Source organism: Narcine bancroftii, chromosome 4 (assembly GCF_036971445.1).
Source record: "Narcine bancroftii isolate sNarBan1 chromosome 4, sNarBan1.hap1, whole genome shotgun sequence".
NCBI classification, from domain to species: Eukaryota; Metazoa; Chordata; class Chondrichthyes; order Torpediniformes; family Narcinidae; genus Narcine; species Narcine bancroftii.
In genome coordinates this window covers 169,532,590-169,555,436 of record NC_091472.1, presented here as the reverse complement: position 1 = coordinate 169,555,436, position 22,847 = coordinate 169,532,590, and the positions used below count along the sequence as shown (strand labels likewise).

The following is a 22,847-nucleotide window of genomic DNA, read 5'->3' as shown; positions in this document are numbered from 1 at the left end:
TCTCTCAAACCCCCCCCAGTCCCAACATTTCAGAGCTTTGGGGTCTGCTGACCAATAACATGGTCGATTTCCACTTCTGCTTGTGCGATCCTCACCAGCATTCCCCGAGTTGCCCTTCTGGAACTACTTCATTGCCACGAAGCTAGTTGGCCGTTGAATATTAGTACTTGTTTTCTGTCGGGGGGAGGGGGGGAATGTGATCTTTATTGGGGTTTATTTCATAAGCGGGGAAACCTCGGAGCGGTGCAGGGAGAGGGATTACTGCCAGGTGCAGACCGAGCCCGGAGCTGATGGGCTTTTCAAGCAGGTTTAAAGCTCGGCTTCCTGTCACATGCTCCAGTAATAGGATCCCTCTCCCTCCCTCCCTCTCCGCAGGCTCTTCCAAGATCCAGCTGGAGTCAGGGATCAGAGGGTTGAAGAGGTGACACCAACCTGATTTCCCGGCGTTGTTGGTGCCGCTTCGACACCTGTCCGGGCCAGTCTCTCGCCTTGCCCCGCCGTTCGCTCTCTTGGATCGCCGTCTCCGCGATGGGTTCCTGGGCAGAGGCGCTCGCCCTTTACATGAGATTCGGGTGCATCGTGACCCTCGGTTGGGCAGAGCTGAACACCGGTGAGTCGCTCCACTGCGAGGAGTGCACGGTTTTCATTTAAAAGTCTACCCGGGTGCAGTGTTTTTATGGTCGTGCGTTCAGAGGAGCGGAGGGGGAATGGCTGATCCGGCGGCTCGGTGGAACAGAGGGTCCGGTCCCAGCTCGCAGACAGAAAGAGGAGCCAAGCGAACCTGGACGTTCAAAGTCAAAGCGCTCTCAATCGATCGGGTTCACACTTTCAAGATAGTTTGTTCTGTCATTTGCAACTTTGACTGTGATCTTGTTGTCCCGACAGATAAACTAAATGGGGGGGGGGGGGGGGAATGAGGACACAGTTAATCTATCGATACATGCACCAATATAATTTGTTAGTTAAGTGCAATATGGTTCTAAATGTATGCATTAAATTATAAATAATTATCTAAACAAAAGGATAGTTAGTTAAATCGAGAGTTGCGATAAACTAGGCCGGTTGAATAAATGCTAGATGAATATGCAGAAGATAACCAAGTGCACGATAGATCACACAGGCGGCCGCCCAGTGCAGGGGGAGAGGAAGTGAATCCTCGCAGAGTTACACATGTCCGAGCACAGACGGGTCGATATACCCGGCAAAGCTGACACATGCTGCATGCACAGGCCTCCAAGGTTGGGTTCGGATGCCCTGACCTGCCAGTGTCTGGCTGAGATGGAGAAATCACCTTCACTGACAACCCGAGAACGAGATAGCTTCCCATTTCTGCCCTCCGTTTTGGTTGAAAGTAAGTCTCAAATTTGTCATGAGAAATACCCCAGCGGGCGAACGAATCGGCTACGATTAAACCCCGTCCCTTGGAAACGAGACGGTCGGGAGCTACGATCGGGCGCGTCCTTCCTGCCCAGAGCTGGGGAAAGAAACTCCGTTCCACCTCTTGAAGTTCTTTTAAGGAAAATACTTCGTGCTGAAATGTTGCGCGCATGAGTTCAACGTCGCCGAGGAAATCCAATCCTTCTCTTGAATTTCCCTTCGCACTGGACAAAAGTAAAATCTGGAGACCCAAGCCTTAGCCTCATTTGATTTTAAAGAAACCTATTTATTTGGCCGCTGCTCTACCAAGATCGCGACAGACTGTCAGTCCTTGAACGCGACCAGCTGCGGACCGACACCTCACGTCTGTTCTCGCCGCTCCCCAGCCCGCTCTTCACAGCGAGTCTGTCCCGAGAAGTCCAGCAACGCTCAAAACAGTCAGCTTTTCTCTCCGCCTGCCCCGGCACCTTAAGAGTAATGCGAGGGCCAGTTTAAAGCAAAACTGCAGATGCTAGAAAGCTGGGGGGGACCCCCCCCCCCCAGAAAGTACAACAAGTACTATAAAGAAAGTCCAGCAGGCATCTGTGGAAAGAGAAACGCAATAATTTCAGGTCCAGAACGTTACTATGGAGACTGATATTCCAACAAAGAATCGAGTGGCTGTAAGATGACTTGCACTGTAATGTGGAGTGGCCCGGAGATAGTCCCACAGCGCAGAGCAAGTCCTTCGGCCCAACTTGTCTATGCCAGCCAACCAAGTACCTTCGAGTCTTGGGCGAGAGGCCACGGGAAAGGTGAAGGCTAGCCGGGAGCTTTAGTGACCCGAAGGGGACGTCCGGCGACCCTGGGTGGGCAGGGCGAATTTGGGAGCGTGGGTGAGAAGCTATCCGACCCAGCGCTCGCTCTCCGTGTCTGGGCGGTGGAATGAGGCTGCGAAAGAACTGCCTCGGCTTTGGGATCAGGGAAGCGCCAGTATCTCCGCCGACAATGTCGTTATCTCGGGATCTCAGGTGTCAATTTTAAACACCATTAGACAGAAAATGTGGAAGGTTCTAACAGTAACATGTACATCGTTAAATTCTGCCCACTAATCATGTTCCCGGACGGGAATGGCTTGGAGTTGTTCATCGGGACACGGTAATATAGTCATTTGAGAAATTAAGTGAAAATACACAATGCTGGTAAAACTCAGCAGGTCAAACAGGGTGTTTTACACAGCAAAGATAAAGATACATAACCAACATTTCGGCAATGGTGCCTTGATGAAGGGTTCAAGCCCGAAATGTTGGTAAAGTATACATCACGGTAACCGGCCATTCCGGCCCACGACTCCGAGCCATCTTTATTTTTGCCACATACAGTGTTTGACCAGTTTCTCCAACATTGTGGTTTTACTTCAATCACGGTGTCTGCAGACTTTCGTGCTTTACTTCCTTTGAGAAATGAAAATCAGTGTCGATGAGAGGAAGTTTAAAAATGGTGGGACCCTAAAGCGCCTCTGGGGAAAGAAATCTGCATTTCAGCCCTGTATCCTCTGAAGTGGCTTGGTAAGAGTCACTTGTAGCAAATTACTAGCAATCTTCAAGAAGCTTCCCAGTACCTTTTCAAAGGGTATGGAGATGAACTCTAAATACCGGTTCCAGATATCCTTTGATGTGACCAACGTACTTCTGCGGCATAATATGCAACTGTTTTTGTGGTTTTGTTTTAGTAGCCGCTGGCTGACTTTAAATACAACGTAAGTTGACTGAAAACAACTTGTCAGAGAGACGGGGGGAGTGAGAGAGAGAGACAGGGGAATGAGAGAGAGAGACGGGGGAGTGAGAGAGAGAGAGACGGGGGAGTGAGAGAGAGAGAGACGGGGGAGTGAGAGAGAGAGACGGGGGAGTGAGAGAGAGAGACGGGGGAGTGAGAGAGAGAGAGACGGGGGAGTGAGTGAGAGAGAGACGGGGGAGTGAGTGAGAGAGAGACGGGGGAGTGAGTGAGAGAGAGACGGGGGAGTGAGTGAGAGAGAGACGGGGGAGTGAGTGAGAGAGAGACGGGGGAGTGAGTGAGAGAGAGAGACGGGGGAGTGAGTGAGAGAGAGAGACGGGGGAGTGAGTGAGAGAGAGAGACGGGGGAGTGAGTGAGAGAGAGAGACGGGGGAGTGAGTGAGAGAGAGAGACGGGGGAGTGAGTGAGAGAGAGAGACGGGGGAGTGAGTGAGAGAGAGAGACGGGGGAGTGAGTGAGAGCGAGAGACGGGGGAGTGAGTGAGAGCGAGAGACGGGGGAGTGAGTGAGAGCGAGAGACGGGGGAGTGAGTGAGAGAGAGAGACGGGGGAGTGAGTGAGAGAGAGAGACGGGGGAGTGAGTGAGAGAGAGAGACGGGGGAGTGAGTGAGAGAGAGAGACGGGGGAGTGAGTGAGAGAGAGAGACGGGGGAGTGAGTGAGAGAGAGAGACGGGGGAGTGAGTGAGAGAGAGAGACGGGGGAGTGAGTGAGAGAGAGAGAGACGGGGGAGTGAGTGAGAGAGAGACGGGGGAGTGAGTGAGAGAGAGACGGGGGAGTGAGTGAGAGAGAGAGACGGGGGAGTGAGTGAGAGAGAGAGAGAGACGGGGGAGTGAGTGAGAGAGAGAGAGACGGGGGAGTGAGTGAGAGAGAGAGACGGGGGAGTGAGTGAGAGAGAGACGGGGGAGTGAGTGAGAGAGAGAGACGGGGGAGTGAGTGAGAGAGAGAGACGGGGGAGTGAGTGAGAGAGAGAGACGGGGGAGTGAGTGAGAGAGAGAGACGGGGGAGTGAGTGAGAGAGAGAGACGGGGGAGTGAGTGAGAGAGAGAGACGGGGGAGTGAGTGAGAGAGAGAGACGGGGGAGTGAGTGAGAGAGAGAGACGGGGGAGTGAGTGAGAGAGAGAGACGGGGGAGTGAGTGAGAGAGAGAGACGGGGGAGTGAGTGAGAGAGAGAGACGGGGGAGTGAGTGAGAGAGAGAGACGGGGGAGTGAGTGAGAGAGAGAGACGGGGGAGTGAGTGAGAGAGAGAGACGGGGGAGTGAGCGAGAGAGAGACGGGGGAGTGAGCGAGAGAGAGACGGGGAAGCGAGCGAGAGGGAGAGACGGGGAAGCGAGCGAGAGGGAGAGACGGGGGGGAGAGAGGGAGAGACGGGGGGGGAGAGAGGGAGAGACGGGGGGAGTGAGAGAGGGAGAGACGGGGGGAGTGAGCGAGAGGGAGAGACGGGGGGAGTGAGCGAGAGGGAGAGACGGGGGGAGTGAGCGAGAGGGAGAGACGGGGGGAGTGAGCGAGAGGGAGAGACGGGGGGAGTGAGCGAGAGGGAGAGACGGGGGGAGTGAGCGAGAGGGAGAGACGGGGGAAGTGAGCGAGAGGGAGAGACGGGGGAAGTGAGCGAGAGGGAGAGACGGGGGAAGTGAGCGAGAGGGAGAGACGGGGGAAGTGAGCGAGAGGGAGAGACGGGGGAAGTGAGCGAGAGGGAGAGACGGGGGAAGTGAGCGAGAGGGAGACGGGGGAGTGAGCGAGAGAGAGACGGGGGGGATTGAGAGAGGGACGGGGGGTGGGGGAGGGAGATGAGGGAGAGAGAGACGGGTTGGGGGGGTGGGGGGTGGTGGTAGTAAGAGAGGCATGATCACCTGCCTGGTTTCAAGGCAGTAATGCAATCTGGTAGCTTTAGAGAACAATTATAAACTGTTCAAGTTTTACTCAGGAAATATGTCATGTCATTGCAACCTTCAATTAGACAAGAGGTTGTAATTGTTGCCAGATAGCCATAATTGACTACATACCACACACATAAGTAAAAATGAGTTGCTTTTCATTTAACCCTCTCTTATCAAGTGACCTGTCTAAAACTCAGGTTCAATGGATAATTGCAGTCAATACCTGCATTTATATCACAGAACAATTTGTACTCAGGAAGAGGATTGTTGGAACATTACACAAGCAATGAAAGCATGAACCCCAACTGCAAGTAAAGCAATTATTCATCTTCATTAATACACATACAGTATAACACTGGTGTCCTTTTAAAACCAGTGATCCAAGCCAACTGTTGTTACTACACAGGGAGATATGGTGAATATTCTTTGTAAGCACACCCCACAAGAATATTGGCTAAGGGAGGAATGCTAGCTAAGGGACCAGGCAAAATGCTGTAGAATCTTCAGTGTTCTCTTGAATAGGCAATGTGTCCAATTCAACAAGTCATTCCATTGCACCACCTTAGCACTGCAGCGACTCTGTAACAGTGGTGAAGCCTGGCTGTGGAGTTCAGAACCCAAATCTCTCAACTTCAGTGAGATTTCTTGCAATAGGACTAAGCCTATAGTAATAAGCATGATTTAGGACAGGGATTGGCAAAAGTTTTAAACCATCGACCTCTTCATGGAATCCTTGATCTCTCATTGACCCCCAAGCATGTAAAAGAAATAAATAAATATGATCAATTATAAATTTCTCTATAGCCTAGACATTTATCGACTCCTTTGATAGTCCCATCGACTCCCAGGGGTCAATATAGACCACTTTGCCAACCCCTGATTTTGGAGAATATTCAAGTTTCTAACACCATGCACCTTTAGATATAATTTGCAAAGCCTAATAAAACTGTCTCAGCCACCTGCTTTTCCATATGTAGAGTGGACTTTGTTACCACATGGTATGATGACATGGATGTCATTTGGAACAGATATAATTAATATTTGCTTTCAGCACACTGATTAATATCTATGTGCTGGTTCCATTAACAGCTTACGGAAAAACTACTCTTTATCCACCCCTAAACCCAGATGAAGTGATGAGCAAAGGATTCCTCTGTCTAGCAGCTCTGTGTGCACTTTAAGTGAATGTGGAAGCTGTCCATGTCCAAAGATCATGACCTATAACAGGATTTGCATTGAATATTCTGACCATCTATTGAATAGCCATTTCTGCCTAAAAGTAAATTACTATACATTTTTTCCAAATGTTGCTAAACCAGATCTGAGAGGCTCAAATTAAACTAATAATGATTCAGTTTTCATAGTGGATAAATAATGCCAGGAGATGTTTCTTAGCCAGAGAATAATGAGGTGTATTGCTAGGTAAGAGAATATTTCAAGTACATCCTCCTCAAACAAATCACTGAATTCTTACTTCCCAAGCAATTTTTAACATTCATTCTCAGAATCAGAGCATCACCAACAAGGCCACCATCTATTGTTCTTTCTAAATGTCCATCAGAAGGTGATGGTGAGCCACCTTCTTGAACTGGCTGCAGTTCTTCTGGTGATGGAGTTTCCAAACTGCTGCTGGGGAAACAGTTCCTGGATTAGACCCAGTGATGATGAAGAAACAGCAGCAGAATTACTCAATGCTTCAAGAAGTATCCACAGGTAGTGGTATCCCCATTTATCTGACCTGCACATTGGTAGAACTCATGAGAAGCACTGTTGGAGTAGTGTAGATGAGTAACCACGGTGCATGCTGTGCCTGGTGCACACAGCACTCTCTGTCCACCTGGGTTGAAGGAACTGAATGTTTTGGATGGCTGATTGCTTGCCAATCACTGTGAACAGTTTTGCCCTTGGTGGTATCTGGCATCTTGATGGTTGTTGATGCTGCACCCACCCAGGTAAGTAAAGAGTATTCCATCGCACTCCTGTAGAATGGCTTGTAGATGGTGAAAAGAAGTGAGCTACTCATCACTGGATACCAGCCTCTGAACCATCATTCAGCCATGGTGTTTACCTGCTTGATTCAGTTGAGTTTCCAGTCAACAGTGACCCCAGGGATATTGATCGTGGATTTCTTCGCCTTCATTGTAGGTGTTTGGAAGTGATCATGGCCTAGCATTGCTGTGGCAGGAAGGTTACTTGCTACTTCTCAACCCATGCCTGAATGTTGCCCGGGGCTTTCTGCACACAGGCCGCTTCATTTGCTGAGTTCCAAATGAATTTGAACATTATGTATTTGTCATTGAACAGTACCATGGTTGACTTTATGATGGAAGGAAGGTCACTGGTGAATCAGGGGAAGATGTTAGGGTGAAGGCCTTGACTTGAGGAGCATCTGTGGTAATACTCTGGTGCTAGAATCATGGATCTCTTTGAACCATGACCATCTTCCTTTACATGAGCTAAGGCTCTTATAAAGAGCCCATTGATTTCAGACTAGAGCCCTTCATCAAGGTAGGTAGGTAAGGGGGAAGGGAGGAGAGAACTGGAAAGACAGGAAAGCGGAAGAGAAAGAGGAGAGGTCAATGTTATTGCCATCTGGCTGGAGAGTGCCCAGATGGAGGAAAAAATCTATCAACTTCAGTTTACCAATGTACCTTGATTAAATATACATTGATATTAAAGGCAATCACTCTGCAATTCTGTCCTTATTTGGATCAAAGCTGCAATAATCTTTCCAGTTTATTAGACCTGACAAGGCCAAAGTGGACTGTAGCAGTAGGTCATTAGTGAGTAGGGACTGGTTGAGAGAATTGATAATGACAGCTTCCACCCCTTATCTGATGATTGGTTTTGTTCCACCTTTTGTAGGAAGGATGTACCTGGGCAACTTTTGATACAGTTCAGTGTATTGGAATGGCTTGGCCAACCTAGAGGAGTACTTATGTGTTAAACAAAGCATGAAAGCGAACTGAGTAAAATCACAACCAATGGATTGGATCAATGCCCTGTAATCCTATCACATCTAGTTAGGTGTGGTGGAAATTAAGCTGATGGAAATGGCACAGCCTGTTCTGGAGTGCAGGTTTTCAGTATGTGGGATGCGATCTGTTCTCACGGCCTTTGCTGTACCAGGCACTATCATCTATTTCTTGACATGATGTGGAGTGGATTGGCTGAAGATTGACCTGATGACGGTGATCTCAGAAGGAAGCCAAGGTGGATCATTCATTTTAAATTTAGACATATAGCATGGTAACAGGTCCTCTCAGCCCATGAGCCCGAGGCGCGTAATAACACCTACAACCCTGGTACTAGTGCTGTAACAGCAATGCACTAACCGCTACACTAATTGTACTGCCCCCTTCTGGCTGAATGTGCCTGTGAATGATTTGGCTCTTTCTTGAGCTTTCACATGCTGTGCTCTGCTATTGTTGAAAATTCTGAGGATCTTGGAACATTTTCCTCTCATGACCTGTTTAATTTCCACCACCCTTCCTAACGAGGTGTGATGGGATTACAGGCATTGATCCAATCCATTGGTTGTGAGTTTACTGAGCTATCTTCCATGCTTTGTTTAGTATTTATTCCTGTATTGCTCCTCTAACTTTGCACCTCGACATTTTTAGTTATGGCAGACGCTGTTTTTGGCAGGATCCTTTGTACTTTTCACTGAACCAGTGTTGATGCTCTGATACAGTGATATTGGTGGTAGAGTGAGGTTTATACCAACAATTAGGTTAGAGATTGCAAAATGTACACTTCTGCTGTGTAACAGATCTGTGCTAGTTTACCATTAAACTAAAAATTATATTTCATATGTCTTAGTAAAGTTGCTTACGGTGGACAGGGTTATACACAGGTTGCATCACATTTACAGAGACCACCATTGCACTCAGAGAGAGAGAGAGAGCATTTCAGAGTTACTGAGTCTGAAAGAACCAGATCATAATAGAACTGAAATGGGTCTTGATTGATTCCAGAACAATGGATGTGTATAATCAATTAAGCAAGTTCTTCCTTGAGTGACGTGATCAGACTTTAGGAATTATCAATTAAAACCTCTTGGACACAGATGAGGTCAGATGTTTTTATGGATGTGAAGTGTTAATTTGAACGAAGGCAAAAAGGTCATCAGCATGAATGTGTTTTGGAAGAAATGAAACTGAAACGGTGGTGATGCCATGTCACATGATTTCAGAGAAACTTATAACTGAAGGCAGAGAGACATTTTGAAAACTGAAGATATGACCATCCTGTGAAAGACACAGGGGTGAAACAGTAGTCTCTGGAGGGAGAGGGAGAGAGAGATAGAGAGAGAGAGATGCTGTTCTGAATTGTATTATCCTTATAACCATATAACCGTTTACAGCACGGAAACAGGCCATGTCGGCCCTTCAAGTCCATACCGGTTCACTTGAACAACTCCACTAGCTCCTCCGCAAACTCCTGAGGAAGTAGAGGCTTTCTTCATGATGCCATTGGTGTGTTGGTAAGAAGTTTGGTGGTATTTACTGCCAACCCTTAGTGAACAGAAAGGAAATTGAAATTCCCACACACATGAAATAAAAATCCAGTTTCTGAACCAAATTTAAAATTTACTGTTTTTCCAAAGACAAATTTGATCTCTTGCTATGTTGAATATCATAGGAGATAACTCAAATAAGTGGCTTTAAAGTAAGTAAGACCACTTCGCTCTTGATTAAGAAAGAAATCATTGTGAAGATAAGAGTTCCATAACTCTAACAAGAGAGGGGGAAACTTGTGAAAACACTCATGTGAAGAATATCTCTCTGAAAGACAACTCATCAAAAGGCTTGTGAGTTTAAAGATATCAGAAGACATTATGTTTAAAAGTGCTTTGTAATTATTTCTGAACTGTGATTTAAAAAAAAATCTTCAAGCAACACAAGATGTTTGAAACTGGTTTAAAATTGACTTTTCAGATCAGCTCAAACTGTAATGGTTTTGATTTTAACACGTGCATATCTACATTTGCACATAGTGGGAATTAAGCTAGAGTTAAATTTAGAAATAAGCAGAACTGCTGTGTTATTAATAGTTTAATTAAAAAATATTATTTTGAATTTATCATTGTTTGGTGAATTCTTCCAATGCTGTTCCTTTGTTAGTTCCAAACAAAATGTGTTAGTTCGTTAGTTACAGCCGCTTGTAATGTTCCTCGCCACCTCATAAATTTCTGGTTTTGAGCCAGGTCTGTTCTCAATCTAGAATACCTTGATGAAGGACCCAAGCCTGATATGTTGGTTATATTATATATCTTTATCTTTGCTACATTAAAGTACACTGTGATCTGCTGAGATTCCCTAGCTTTGTGTTTTTACTCTTCTCAATCTATCCTGTTTAGCATATTTGAAGTACCAGATGGCACAATAGAATGTGTCTCAGTTTGAAAATACCAAGAATCAGAATTAAAAAAAGCAAATAGATGAAGTACATGATGCAAAGATTCAAGACCATAAAATGAACTTAATGACCCTGTAAGTCACTGACTCGGTGTTTGAGTTTGTCCCAGTCTGAGAGGACTCCATAGAAATGATTTTGATATGCCTTTGGCAGGGATGGCTGAAATTGGATTGGGTGCCTTTCACAATATTGCATGAATCAGGTGTGTGATCAATTTACACTAGTTATAGAGCTTCTATTAGCTTTGTGCTTTTATATATGCCGTGTTAAATTCATGCATTATGAACATTTGAATGTTTCTTGTATATTCCATATTAAATATTCTGCATTAAGGGGCCCTGATTCTCCATTCCCCATTGGATAGCCTGCATTAAATATCCTTTGTAAACTAAGTATCTGAATGACCAATGGAACTTACACTCATCACATGAGGAAAATGTCCTATTTTGTGGGCAATGGATCTACATTGCCCTTTTGATATCCTGTTAAACGTGTGCCTGACACTGTTGTCTGCTGCAATATTTTTAGACATACAGCTCCATAAGAGGCTCTTTCAGACCACAACCCCATGCTGTCTAATTACACACAATGGACCAACACACCTGGTATGTTTTTGAACAGTGGGAGAAAACCAGAGCACCTGGAGGAACCCCATGCAGACACTGGGAGAACATTTTAACTCCTTATTGACAGCGCTGGATTCAAACCCTAGTTGCTGGCACTGTAAGAGCACTGCACTAAAGCACTATGCTATCTGTGCTGCCCCTTATATATTACATATTAAGTAGACTGTCAGACTTCTATCGCCCAGAGTGCATTCTGCATTAGGTGGTTGTCCGAATGTTTTATTGTCATTACTTGGACACTTACCTATATTCCACTTGGACATCTTAATAAGCAAGTGCAGTTTTATTGTTGCAGATAACTTTCCTTTAGTTAGGGACGAAATGGTGAACCTAAGTTATGCTCTCAGATTCTAGAATCAGGGTTGACCTTCCCCCTTTGGATTTCAAAACCAGAGTAATGTTCTTTGAGTTAAACCGATGCCAATGCATTGTAAATGGTTATTATTTGTTAACCACATACCGGATCATACTTCTGCAAATCATATCTTTAAAATGGGATGTTCTCCTAATTTGATATCAAATGATAGTGCTGTGTTGGATGTGTGAAATGTTACAAATGTTCAGTAAGCCAGGCAGCTTCTGTGAAGCTAAATGTTCAAATATTCAGGGAACTGACCCAAGAATGGAACAAAACCTGTTTTTTTTTTTCTCCTAGCTTAAAAGCAAAAGTGAACACGAGCAAGTGGGGTCATTTGCTACAGTATGATAATTGACTCTGGTATGTTTCAGAGCCTGTAATTTAGGGAAATAGCTGATGGATCAATGTTGGCAAAACAATGAAATGCATTTTTTAACCCGAAATCCATTTTTTAACCCAAAATCCAGATGTATTAATCCACAAACGCACTTCATCAGGGCAATATTGTCTAGGCACTTCCTGACCATTCAAATGTTCAATTTTAAAATCTGTATTTATGTCTCCATGAAAAATAACCACAATCTCCAAACATATCAGGAACTTGTACAAAACACTTAAAGTTTCCTTTTTGGCTACTGATGCTGGAAATTTGTTCCATATGTTGCTCACCATTCTGCAGGCTTGTTTATTTACATTAGATTCCATTATATTGATGTATGCGGCTCGTTCTGAAAAGTTTCAGAACCATTGAGATCCAAGCATGCTGAACCACTTCATGACTTTAAACGAATCCAATTAAATCTTCTCATCATCTTTTCAAAAAGACAAGTCCAGGGAAATTAGAAATTGGAGAAGAATGCTTCAGTCTAAAAATCTAGGATGACATATTTCCATTCATTTGTTAATTACAGTCAAATAGACCACCGCACTAGTGGAAATGAGAATAAGGAATATTAAAGGTTCAGGATTAAGGCTTGTGCTTACGATGAGATTTTTTGGGACATCGGGGTGATTACCTTTGTGTGATCTGTCCCAAAACTGACTGAGGAGGAATGTTAATGTCACTAACTGAGAGATGTTCACTTCCTACATTAATTTCTTTCAAGTAATGTTTACTGAAATTCAGTGATTAAATAGAACGGAGGCACTGGGGGCAAGGCCAGCAGTTATTGCCCTTCCTTAACTTCCCTTCAGAAGATGATGGGGGGGGGGGGTGGTGGGGTGGTGGTGGACACTGCAATCACAGTGGACATGATGAAATAACCACGCAAGGCATTCTTAGAGTGAATCAAATGGATTTACTCTTCAAAACCCGTGCAACATTTTAAAGCCTGAATCATGTGCCCGACACGCACTGATGTCCTCACACACTGATGTCATATAGTCGGTTCGATGCCTTCTGGAAGTTGTAATGCCGCCATAGTGTTACTACATGCGCCCCCCTTCTCCCACCCCCCCTCCAAGAACAGGCAGAAAGGTTTGTCTGTCTTTTAGGTGGTTGACCTCTGAGATGAACTGTTGGCTGTTGCAGTGGGGAAGTCTTGTGCACATGAGCTGGTTTAAGCCTGTCAATAGTGAAGGACTGTGGCTTCCCTCCAATGTCCAAAATACAGGTGGACTTAGTTTGTCTGAGTATCCTATAAGGTCCTTCATAAGGTCCATCTGCAAAGGTTGACCAAATGTTCCCCTGTGGATGAAGGTATATTAACAGTTTTTGAGGTCTTTGGGCACAAAGGAAGAGTGTTTTCCATGTGAAAATGGTGGTCTAGGGGTTAATTTTCCTACGGTCTCCCTTAGCTTGGTCAATAGTTCGTTAGGATTGTCATTCGAGTTGGAATGGTAGGGGGGATGAAATCCCCTGGGACCACCAACTGTGCGCCATACACAAGCTCTGCAAATGAAGCTTGAAGATCCTCCTTTGGAGTCGTTGTAATGCCCAGTACTACCCAGTTTGGGCCATCTAACCGAGCCATCAAGGGTGACTTGAGATGTCGATGAAATCTTTCCACCATTCCATTAGCCTAGGGATGATAGGCATTGGAATGATGGATTGTTGCACCGAGCAAACGAGACAAGGCCGTCCACAACGAGGAAGTAAATTGTGGTCCTCTATCTGAAGTAACATGTGCCAGCATATGAAAACAAGACACCCAGGATCTGAGGAATGCTCGAGCACAAGTGTCTGCAGTAGCATCTACCATAGGCATGGGCTTGGGCCATCGCATAAACCTGTCCATTATTGCAAAAAGATAACAGTATCCTTTTGAAGCAGGAAGTGGACCACATGGACATGAACAAACCGACGAGTAACTGCTGGGAAGGACTGCAGTAGTGCCTCAGTATGCTGCTGAACCTTTGCTTTCTGGCAGGCAATGCAGGACCTCGCTCTTTCTGTAATGTCTTTTGTGATCTGATGACTGTTGAAATCTGCGAGCTATGTAACATAAAAGGATAAAGTGATGCGAAGCTGCCACCAGAGTTCGTGGTTGAGATGAAGTACATACAATACACAATCTCTGCTCTCATTATTAACGATGCCATTTATTATATTGCTGCCTTGGAATTGCTCCCAGCTATCCATTACACTCTCTGAACTGAAATACTAGGCAATATTGTAATGGTGGAAGGCATAATGAGCCAAATGCTTCAAAGGGGGAACCATGCAACCAGTTGGCCACTGTTGAACTTCCATTGACTAGCACAGTAGCTGCAATTGACTGTGGCCGTTGATGTCATTAATTTTTCTCAAAAGCACTATTATCAGTCCAGTATTAATCTAGATATTTTCTCCCTCAACTTTATTGGGTTTGTTCACAGGGAGCCCCAACTCCAATCGGATTTCTTGTTGAATGTGACATGATTGTTAGCCAGTTTCATTGGGAGCATTATGGAAAAATATTGCTTCCATCTTTATTTTGAAGCAGATTTGTACCATTGAGGTAAAAATAAAGCTATTCCAATCATTAATATACAGGTTAATAAGGCAGAATAACCATGTAAGAGACTCTTACATCTTGGGCTTTTGCAAAGACACCAGACAGGAACTAATACAATTAGTCAGCTCCTTCCATTCATCTGCACAAGTACAACCCAAAGAAACAACATTCTCTGGTTCTCGGTACAAAATATGCAGACACACAACCAGACATCACACACATCTTTGGCTTGGCTTCGCGGACGAAGATTTATGGAGGGGGTAAATGTCCACGTCAGCTGCAGGCTCGTTTGTGGCTGACACGTCCGATGCGGGACAGGCAGACACGGTTGCAGCGGTTGCAGGGGAAAATTGGTGGGTTGGGGTTGGGTGTTGGGTTTTTCCTCCTTTGTCTTTTGTCAGTGAGGTGGGCTCTGCGGTCTTCTTCAAAGGAGGTTGCTGCCCGCCAAATTGTGATGCGCCAAGATGCACGGTTTGAGGTGATATCAGCCCACTGGCGGTGGTCAATGTGGCAGGCACCAAGAGATTTCTTTAGGCAGTCCTTGTACCTCTTCTTTGGTGCACCTCTGTCACGGTGGCCAGTGGAGAGTTCGCCATATAACACGATCTTGGGAAGGCGATGGTCCTCCATTCTGGAAACGTGACCCACCCAGCGCAGCTGGATCTTCAGCAGCGTGGACTTGATGATGTCGGCCTCTGCCATTTCGAGTACTTTGACTTTAGGGGTGAAGGCGCTCCAATGAATGTTGAGGATGGAGCGGAGACAACGCTGGTGGAAGCGTTCTAGGAGCCGTAGGTGATGCCGGTAGAGGACCCATGATTCGGAGCCGAACAGGAGTGTGGGTATGACAACGGCTCTGTATACGCTTATCTTTGTGAGGTTTTTCAGTTGGTTGTTTTTCCAGACTCTTTTGTGTAGTCTTCCAAAGGCGCTATTTGCCTTTGCGAGTCTGTTGTCTATCTCGTTGTCGATCCTTGCATCTGATGAAATGGTGCAGCCGAGATAGGTAAACTGGTTGACCGTTTTGAGTTTTGTGTGCCCGATGGAGATGTGGGGGGGCTGGTAGTCATGGTGAGGAGCTGGCTGATGGAGGACCTCAGTTTTCTTCAGGCTGACTTCCAGGCCAAACATTTTGGCAGTTTCCGCAAAACAGAACGTCAAGCGCTGAAGAGCTGGCTCTGAATGGGCAACTAAAGCGGCATCGTCTGCAAAGAGTAGTTCACGGACAAGTTTCTCTTGTGTCTTGGTGTGAGCTTGCAGGCGCCTCAGATTGAAGAGGCTGCCATCCGTGCGGTACCGGATGTAAACAGCGTCTTCATTGTTGAGGTCTTTCATACAGACAAACAATACCTACGCAGGACAAATATACATATATCAATAAATATTGTTCAGTAAATATGAAAGTCGTGGATGTTTAGTGTGAGCAGTTCCTTTGGCCGTTCAGTTTTCTCACTGGCCACAGGAAGAAGCTATTCCTTAGTCTTGAATTGCTGGCTCTGATACTCCTGTATCCCTTTCCTGACAGGACTATGTGTGGAGTGGTAGGGATCCTCAACAATTTTGCACCCCCTTTTCAGACAACAATCTTGGCAGATAATGCCGATAGTGGGGTGGGGGGGGGGTAGAGGGGGATCCTTCAGCAATCCTCTCTGCCTCTCTTATGGTCCTGTGGAGCAGAAAATAACTTTTACCTAAGTTTGGATCTGGGACTTGGGAGCCTTGTTGGCCAGTACAATGTTATTTCTTCTCTCAGATTTCGAGTTAAATCCAGGTCAGTGTAAATGAGTAAAGGTTGTACTTGGAGTGGGCTGAGAGTTTGAAAGGTGTAGAGGGCATTATTTCATCTGTTCAATAACATTGCTTTAAGGTTGCAGTCTTCCTATCAGAACAAATGAAAATGTTAGTAAGGTCCACTAGATACAGCATGTTTTTCATGAACAATTACAAATTGCATGACAAAGACTGTTGGCATTATTATCTTTGATACTAACACTTGGATGTAGATTTGAACTTCTGTGAGTGGAATGAGTCACACTACAGAGAAGAGGTGTGAAATCTCGTATTATAGTGTGAGGGAAAAACAACCTGAGTTTCAATGTGGACAAGACTAAGGAGATGATCATGGACTTTAGGAGGACAGGAATAACCACCCTTCACTAAACATCAATAACTCAGTAGTGGAGAGAGTGAACAGCACCAAGTCCTTGGAGTCCACTTAACTAGTGACCTATCATGGACACACAACATGTCCTTACTTGTCAGGAAGGGTTAACAGTGACTGGACTTCCTGAGAAGACTGAAGTGGGCAAGGCTACTGGTCACCACCATGCCAACCTCCTTCAGGAGCTATACTGAGAGTGTCCTGGCAGGCTGTACCTTTATGGTATGGTTGCTGTAGAGCATTGTATTGGAGGTCAATCCACAGGACCATTAGAGTAGCAGAAAGGATCACTGGAGTCTCCCTCCCCCCCATTGCAGTGATAAATTGGATCATTGTCTAAAGAGGGCATGCAAAATTGTTGAGGACCCCTCATACCCTGCACACAGAATCTTTCAGCTGCTCCTGTTGGGAAAGAGATACAGGAATATCAGAGACAACATCACCAGGCTGAAAAACAGCTTCTTCCTGCGGGCAATGAAAAGGAAGTGTTCATGCTAACCATCTAAAACTTTCATATTCATTCAACAATATTTATTTATTTAATTATAGATATGAATATTTATCCTGCATATGTATTGTTTGTCTATGTGTGTTATGTCTGGTTGTATGTCTGCGTGTTTTGCACTGAAGACCGGAGAACACTGTTTTGTTGGGTGGTACTTGTACGATTAGATGATAATAAACTTTTTTGAATATTTTATTTTAAATTTTTTTCCATACATGTAATTAATAAAAAATTATAGATTTTAAATTTAAGAGTTTCCTACATTACATGATGAGGATTGCTTTCCAACATACAGGACTCCAGCAAGGCTTTTAAGATCAATTGAGAGAATAAGATTAACCCAGGTCTCAAGAGGTTGGAAGAACACCACTACATATTTATACATAAAATTTGCATATACAGGCTCCAAATTTGCAAAAATATACCATATTTATTTCTCAAATTGCATGCAATTTTCTCCAAGCGGAATTTCTGCATTCCATCTTCCCATTCCCAAATGTGAATCTGATTTCCAGGCCACTGCAATACATTTCCTGACTCCCACTGTAAGGTAAAAACATCATGAGATGGGACTGGAGAAGGAGTCACCCAGTACTAAGGAGTAACAGAATGCAGATGTGACCTTGTACACTCAAGATAAGCTTGGCACTAACAAGCTGATGAGCAGCAGACTAACAGTGAAGGGTAGCAACAGCTTATTCATTGGACAGTGTAATGGTATGATAATTTACTAAGTGCGTGTCCTGGTGTATTAAAAAAACACCACTTGCTGATATCGTTAGAATGCGCCTTCTCCAACTAACACTGTTAGTTGTAAGTGTTACAATCCGGTAATAAAGAACCTTGATTTCGACTCAGTCTGGTGTCTGACTCACTCATTCTTGAACAAAGCAGACCTAACACCGCTCATGGTATTTTAACAAATTTCATTAGTAATATTGATGGTTTCAACTTGGATCTTGTTCCTTCCATGTTTCCCAATAGAAATAAATCTGGGTTTTGTGGAAATACAATGCCTGTAACTTGTTCAAAAAAGTTCCCTAGGTCCACCCAAAAAGGCTTTAACTTGGGATATGAGCAAGTTGAATGGAAGAAAGCTCTTGTTTCTTCACCACACGTAAAACATTGATCTGATAAATCTGATTTCATTCTTTTCAATTTTTGTGGTGTAAGGTACAACTGATGTTTAAAAAAAATTCAAACTATTCTATACCTTACATTAATAGTATTTGTCATACAATCTCTACATAGATTTGGCCATCAATTGTAATATTCATATCCAGCTCTCATCTCTTGTGTAGATTTATGGACTCCATGTTTAATAAAAGTTACACTGTAGAAGTACATTTCTTAGTATTTCCCTTCCTAATTAAAAAAATCCCTTCTCGCCACAAGTAGGTAACAGCATCACTGGCCTTAATTTATCCATTAAATATCCTCTCATTTGAAAATAACAAAAAAGATTAATATTAGATATTCCGTATTTATTCCTTAATTGTTCAAATGACATTAATTGGCCTAGTTCATAACAATTTTCAATATTTTTAATACCTTTATGAAACCAAATATTTAAAATTGTTTATCCTCTGAAAAAGGTACAAGATAGTTTTGAATCAGAGGCATCTTGGCTGATATACTTCCTTTTATTCCAATTTTCTCATTTATCTTCTTTCAAACAGTAATCAAATGTTCCAACAATGGTGTTTCTTTAACAGCAATCATTAATTTTGAATCCCATTTATATATAAATTCCTCTGCAATCTCTCTCCTATATTATCCAATTCCATTTGAACCCATTCCGGTTTTCCCTGCTCCTTCAAAAAAATGTGGGAAATCTCATTTGAGCCTCTTGATAATAATTCTTGAAGTTTGGAAGCTGCAGGCCTCTCAATTCATATTTCCGTGTTAATCTTCCTATAGAAACTCTTAACATTTGACCTTTCCAAAGAAATTTCCTTACATGTTTATTTAATTCTTGATAAAATTTTTGAGGTAATAATATAGGTAAGGTTTGAAAAAGGTATTGTACTCTTGGGGATATATTCATCTTAATACAATTAACCCTTCCTACTAATGTTATAGGTAAAATCATCCATTTAAAAAAAATCTTCAACCTTTTTGATTAATGGCAAATAATTCAATTTATATAATTTTTAAAAATTATTATCTACATGAATCCCTAGACGTTTAATCCAATATTTTGGCCATTTAAATTGAGTATTTATTTGACAATAAGTCTAGTCTCTTTCTGTAAGGGACATATTTCACTTTCATCCCCATTTATTTTGTAACCAAAAATCTTACCATATTCTTCCAATTTAAAATATAATTTTTACAAGGAAATTTCAGGGTCTGTCAAATATCATTCACAAATAAACTAATTTTATTTTCTTCTTGGCCAACCTTAAATCCCTTAATTTCCAAATCACTCCTAATCACCTCTGCTAATATAAGCAAAGCTGGAGATGAGGGGTATCCTTGTCTACTGGATCTCATCAATTGAAATGGGGTGGATATTTGTCTATTAGTCAATACTTTAGCCTTAGGATCATTATATAATGCCTTAATCCAATTTATATAAATCTGACCAAATCCAATTTATCCAAAACCTTGAACAAAATGCCCCACTCCAATCTATCAAGCACTTTTCTTGCATCTAAAGCCACTGTTACACTTAATTTTCTTTTTTTGTGCTAAGTGCATAATACTAATTAGCCACATTGTCTGCTTTTTAAAAAACCTGTTTGATCTATATTTATTAATTTAGATAATAATTTTGTGAGTCTATTCGTTAATATTTTGGCAAGAATCTTATTGTCTGCATTTAATAATGAAATAGGTCTATAAGATGAAGGTTTTCAAGAGTCTCTGCCTTTTTTGGTATCATAGTAATTATTGCTGTTGAAAAAAGATCTGTTGGTGTCAAGGGGGGTGGGGGGGCATCCCTGAGATTTATTAGTTTGTAATGAACTCATTACCGCTTTCACCTCTATCTGTGTAAAATGGGCACTCAATTCTTTGTTTGTTCTTCCATACTCAATCTAGGTAAATTTACCTGAGATAAATATCTATTATATTTTCATCTTTTAAAGACTCGGAGCTATATACAGGTACACAATCCTTTATCCAGAACCCTTGGGGGACAGTGTGTTTCCGAATTTCAGATTTTTCCAGATTTCAGAACAAAAGCCAGCTGCCCCAGTCGAATTTTGCTGCCATATCCACCCACTTCCAGTCGTGCTGCCGTCTCTCTCTCCCCGCCCGCCTGAGTCGCGCTGCCGTCTCTCTTCCCCCCGCCTGCCCAACTTGCGCTGTTGTTTCTCTCTCTCTCTCTCTCTCTCTCTCTCTCTCTCTCTCTCTCCCCCTCCCTCCCCCTCCGGTGCCAGACCAGGAAAAAAAATGCCTGTTTTTGGAAGTTTCTGGATTTTATATGTCCGAATAAAGGATAGTGTACCTGTAATTTGGAATTAAAAACTCTTAAAAGATTCATTTATTTCTTGAGGTTTATAACTAACAACATTCAAATCATTTTTAATTACATTAATCGTTCTCGAAACCTGTTCCACTTTTAATTGCCATGCAAGTACTTTGTGATCATTCACCTAACTCATAATACCTCTGTTTAGTTCTTGTAATTGCTTTTTCTATGCTAAAGGTTTGTAATGTATTGAAGGTTTTTATCTATGTTTATCAAATGATAATAAACTTGAACATTCTGACTCAGTGATGTTCCACAACCCCATCCCATCTTTCTGTCTTCTCAATAGCAGGGAATACGATATCCCCGTGAGCTCTTGTAAATGCCAGTATGACTAATCCTAACACTAACCCAAGAAGACCCACTCATCCAAAGTGGGCATCCACTCCATCACTGGTGTTTTGGAGGCTTTGTGATCAGATGAAGCACCCACCATATGGTACCTTTTAATCATGACTGATCCAGAGTCAAATCATTCTCATCAATGAAACTGCTCAGAAAACTAAGCAATTATATGAACAAAACACTGTGGCTGGTTTGAAAAGCCAGGGACAGGCATGCCAAGGGACAAACCGGTTTTCCACTCTTATTGCCTCTGTACTAGGCTCACCTTCATGCATTACCACACATTGGATGGTTAAAATTCTGCCTCTGGTATTCCAAGCCAAAAAGTGATCTGTTCTTCAGTGATTCTATCCTTTTATCTTTATACACACAAGGTACTGTCACAAAAATCAATAAAACAAGTGTTTTCTGAGTGTTTATGCTGTGCATTTCTCTCTTGACTAAATACACACTTCTAATTAATGGAACTTGGGGTGTATTGATATTATCATCTTGTGGGATCAATGCATACGACTGCATTAGCAGAATAAATTAGTTAAGGTTCTCCAAGGGTCTTCAGAGTCCTATTATACATGCAGTTGTCAATATTTTAATGATAACAAACTGTGTTTGTCAACACAGGCAGATCATTAGAATGATCATCAGGAGAATGGGAGGGTAGGGGGAAGGTGGATGAGGTAAATTAACACATTACTGATTTTGGCATGACTCTGTGCTTCAATGATTGCAGGAAAAGACAAGATTGAGGGGATTCTTAAGTGGAGCAATATTGCTGTAGGCAGTGGAAAGGAGCTCAGTCAGGATGTCAAAGGTTGCAGGAACGAGGCAGGAGAATGGGGGTTGAGAGAGAAAAATAAAACAGACTTGATGGGCTGAATGGCCTCATTCAGGTTGCATTGTGTAAAATACATGCTCTGAAGGAGTTTCCTGTTGCCCTACTGCCATCAAAAGCTCCCCTCATCCCTCTCTTCCACTTTGCAGCAAAGCTATAACTCAGCTCTCCCATTTTACTTCTCTCTCCTTCCACTCCTCTTGCGTCGATGCATTAAAGAAGTGAAGTGGAAAGATTTGTGGATGCGGAGCAGAAAGTAAAGGCCTTAAAGCTGTGAGAGTCAGGCCACTGAAGTGCTTGCTCGAGGCTTGATATCTTCACATTTCTTTCAATTTCAATGGAGAATAATTTGGAAAAGTTTTTATTTTCCCTTCATCAATTTCTCCATTTCCCCACTTGCTGAGAATTACTGATGCTGTCGCCGTCGTGTATGTAGCTTTGTCCTCCTGTGCATTGTAACAGCACTAACAATAACAACTACAACTTGCTTTTATTCATCAAAATTTTATATCAAGCCATGCAAAGAGAAAGATGGTTTATAGTAAATTAAAAATAAAAAGGAACATGGAGCTCTTAAATATAAATATAAAATCCTGAAAGTACTCAGTTTCTCTTTGTGCAAAGAGAAATGGCCAATATTTCAAGTACAGAACATTAACTCTATTTCTCAACCTTTGACACTTCAGAGTGCTTTCAAATTTTCCTGAGGATATTCAGGCAGCATCTGTGAAGAGAAAAGTAGAATTTGTGTTTCAGGATCGTGACCTTTCATCAGTTATATCAATTAGGTAAGGCAGGTAGATTTTAATGATAACTTAGAGGAGGAGGGAGATATGGGGAGCTTTTGGGAGGAATTTCCAGAGTTGAGGACTTATACAGCTGAAAGCATGCCTGTCGATGGTCAAGCAGTAGATCAGAATTGGATAAGGGTTTCAGAAGTACAGTAGGATGTTGAGAGGAAAAGCGATGAACGGAATTAAACTCGTGGATGAGAATATTAATGTCATGGTGTTCTGAGAGCCAAGTCAATAAATGGATAGAACCTGTTTAAGGTTTGGTTAGTGGGGCAAAATCTTTAATAAAGTTGTATATATTGAGGTTGTGTGATGGGAGAACTTAGGGTGACTCACACCTGTGAGCAAGAAAAACATTTTCAACATGACTCA

The 22,847-nt window shown here is 43.1% G+C and overlaps 1 protein-coding gene across 2 annotated transcripts in view; it reads left to right on the top strand.

Moving 5' to 3' along the window:
* The first annotated feature begins 347 nt into the window (after positions 1-347).
* Positions 348-22,847, top strand: part of kremen1 (kringle containing transmembrane protein 1) — a 187,490-nt gene continuing 164,990 nt past the window's right edge. Inside the window, exon 1 of one of the 2 annotated variants that reach the window (XM_069932928.1) lies at positions 348-610. In XM_069932928.1, the coding sequence (XP_069789029.1) occupies positions 529-610 (82 nt within the window). In that variant the 5' untranslated portion in view covers positions 348-528. The remainder of the gene's footprint in view (positions 611-22,847) is intronic. The other variant, XM_069932930.1, reaches the window with a different exon arrangement.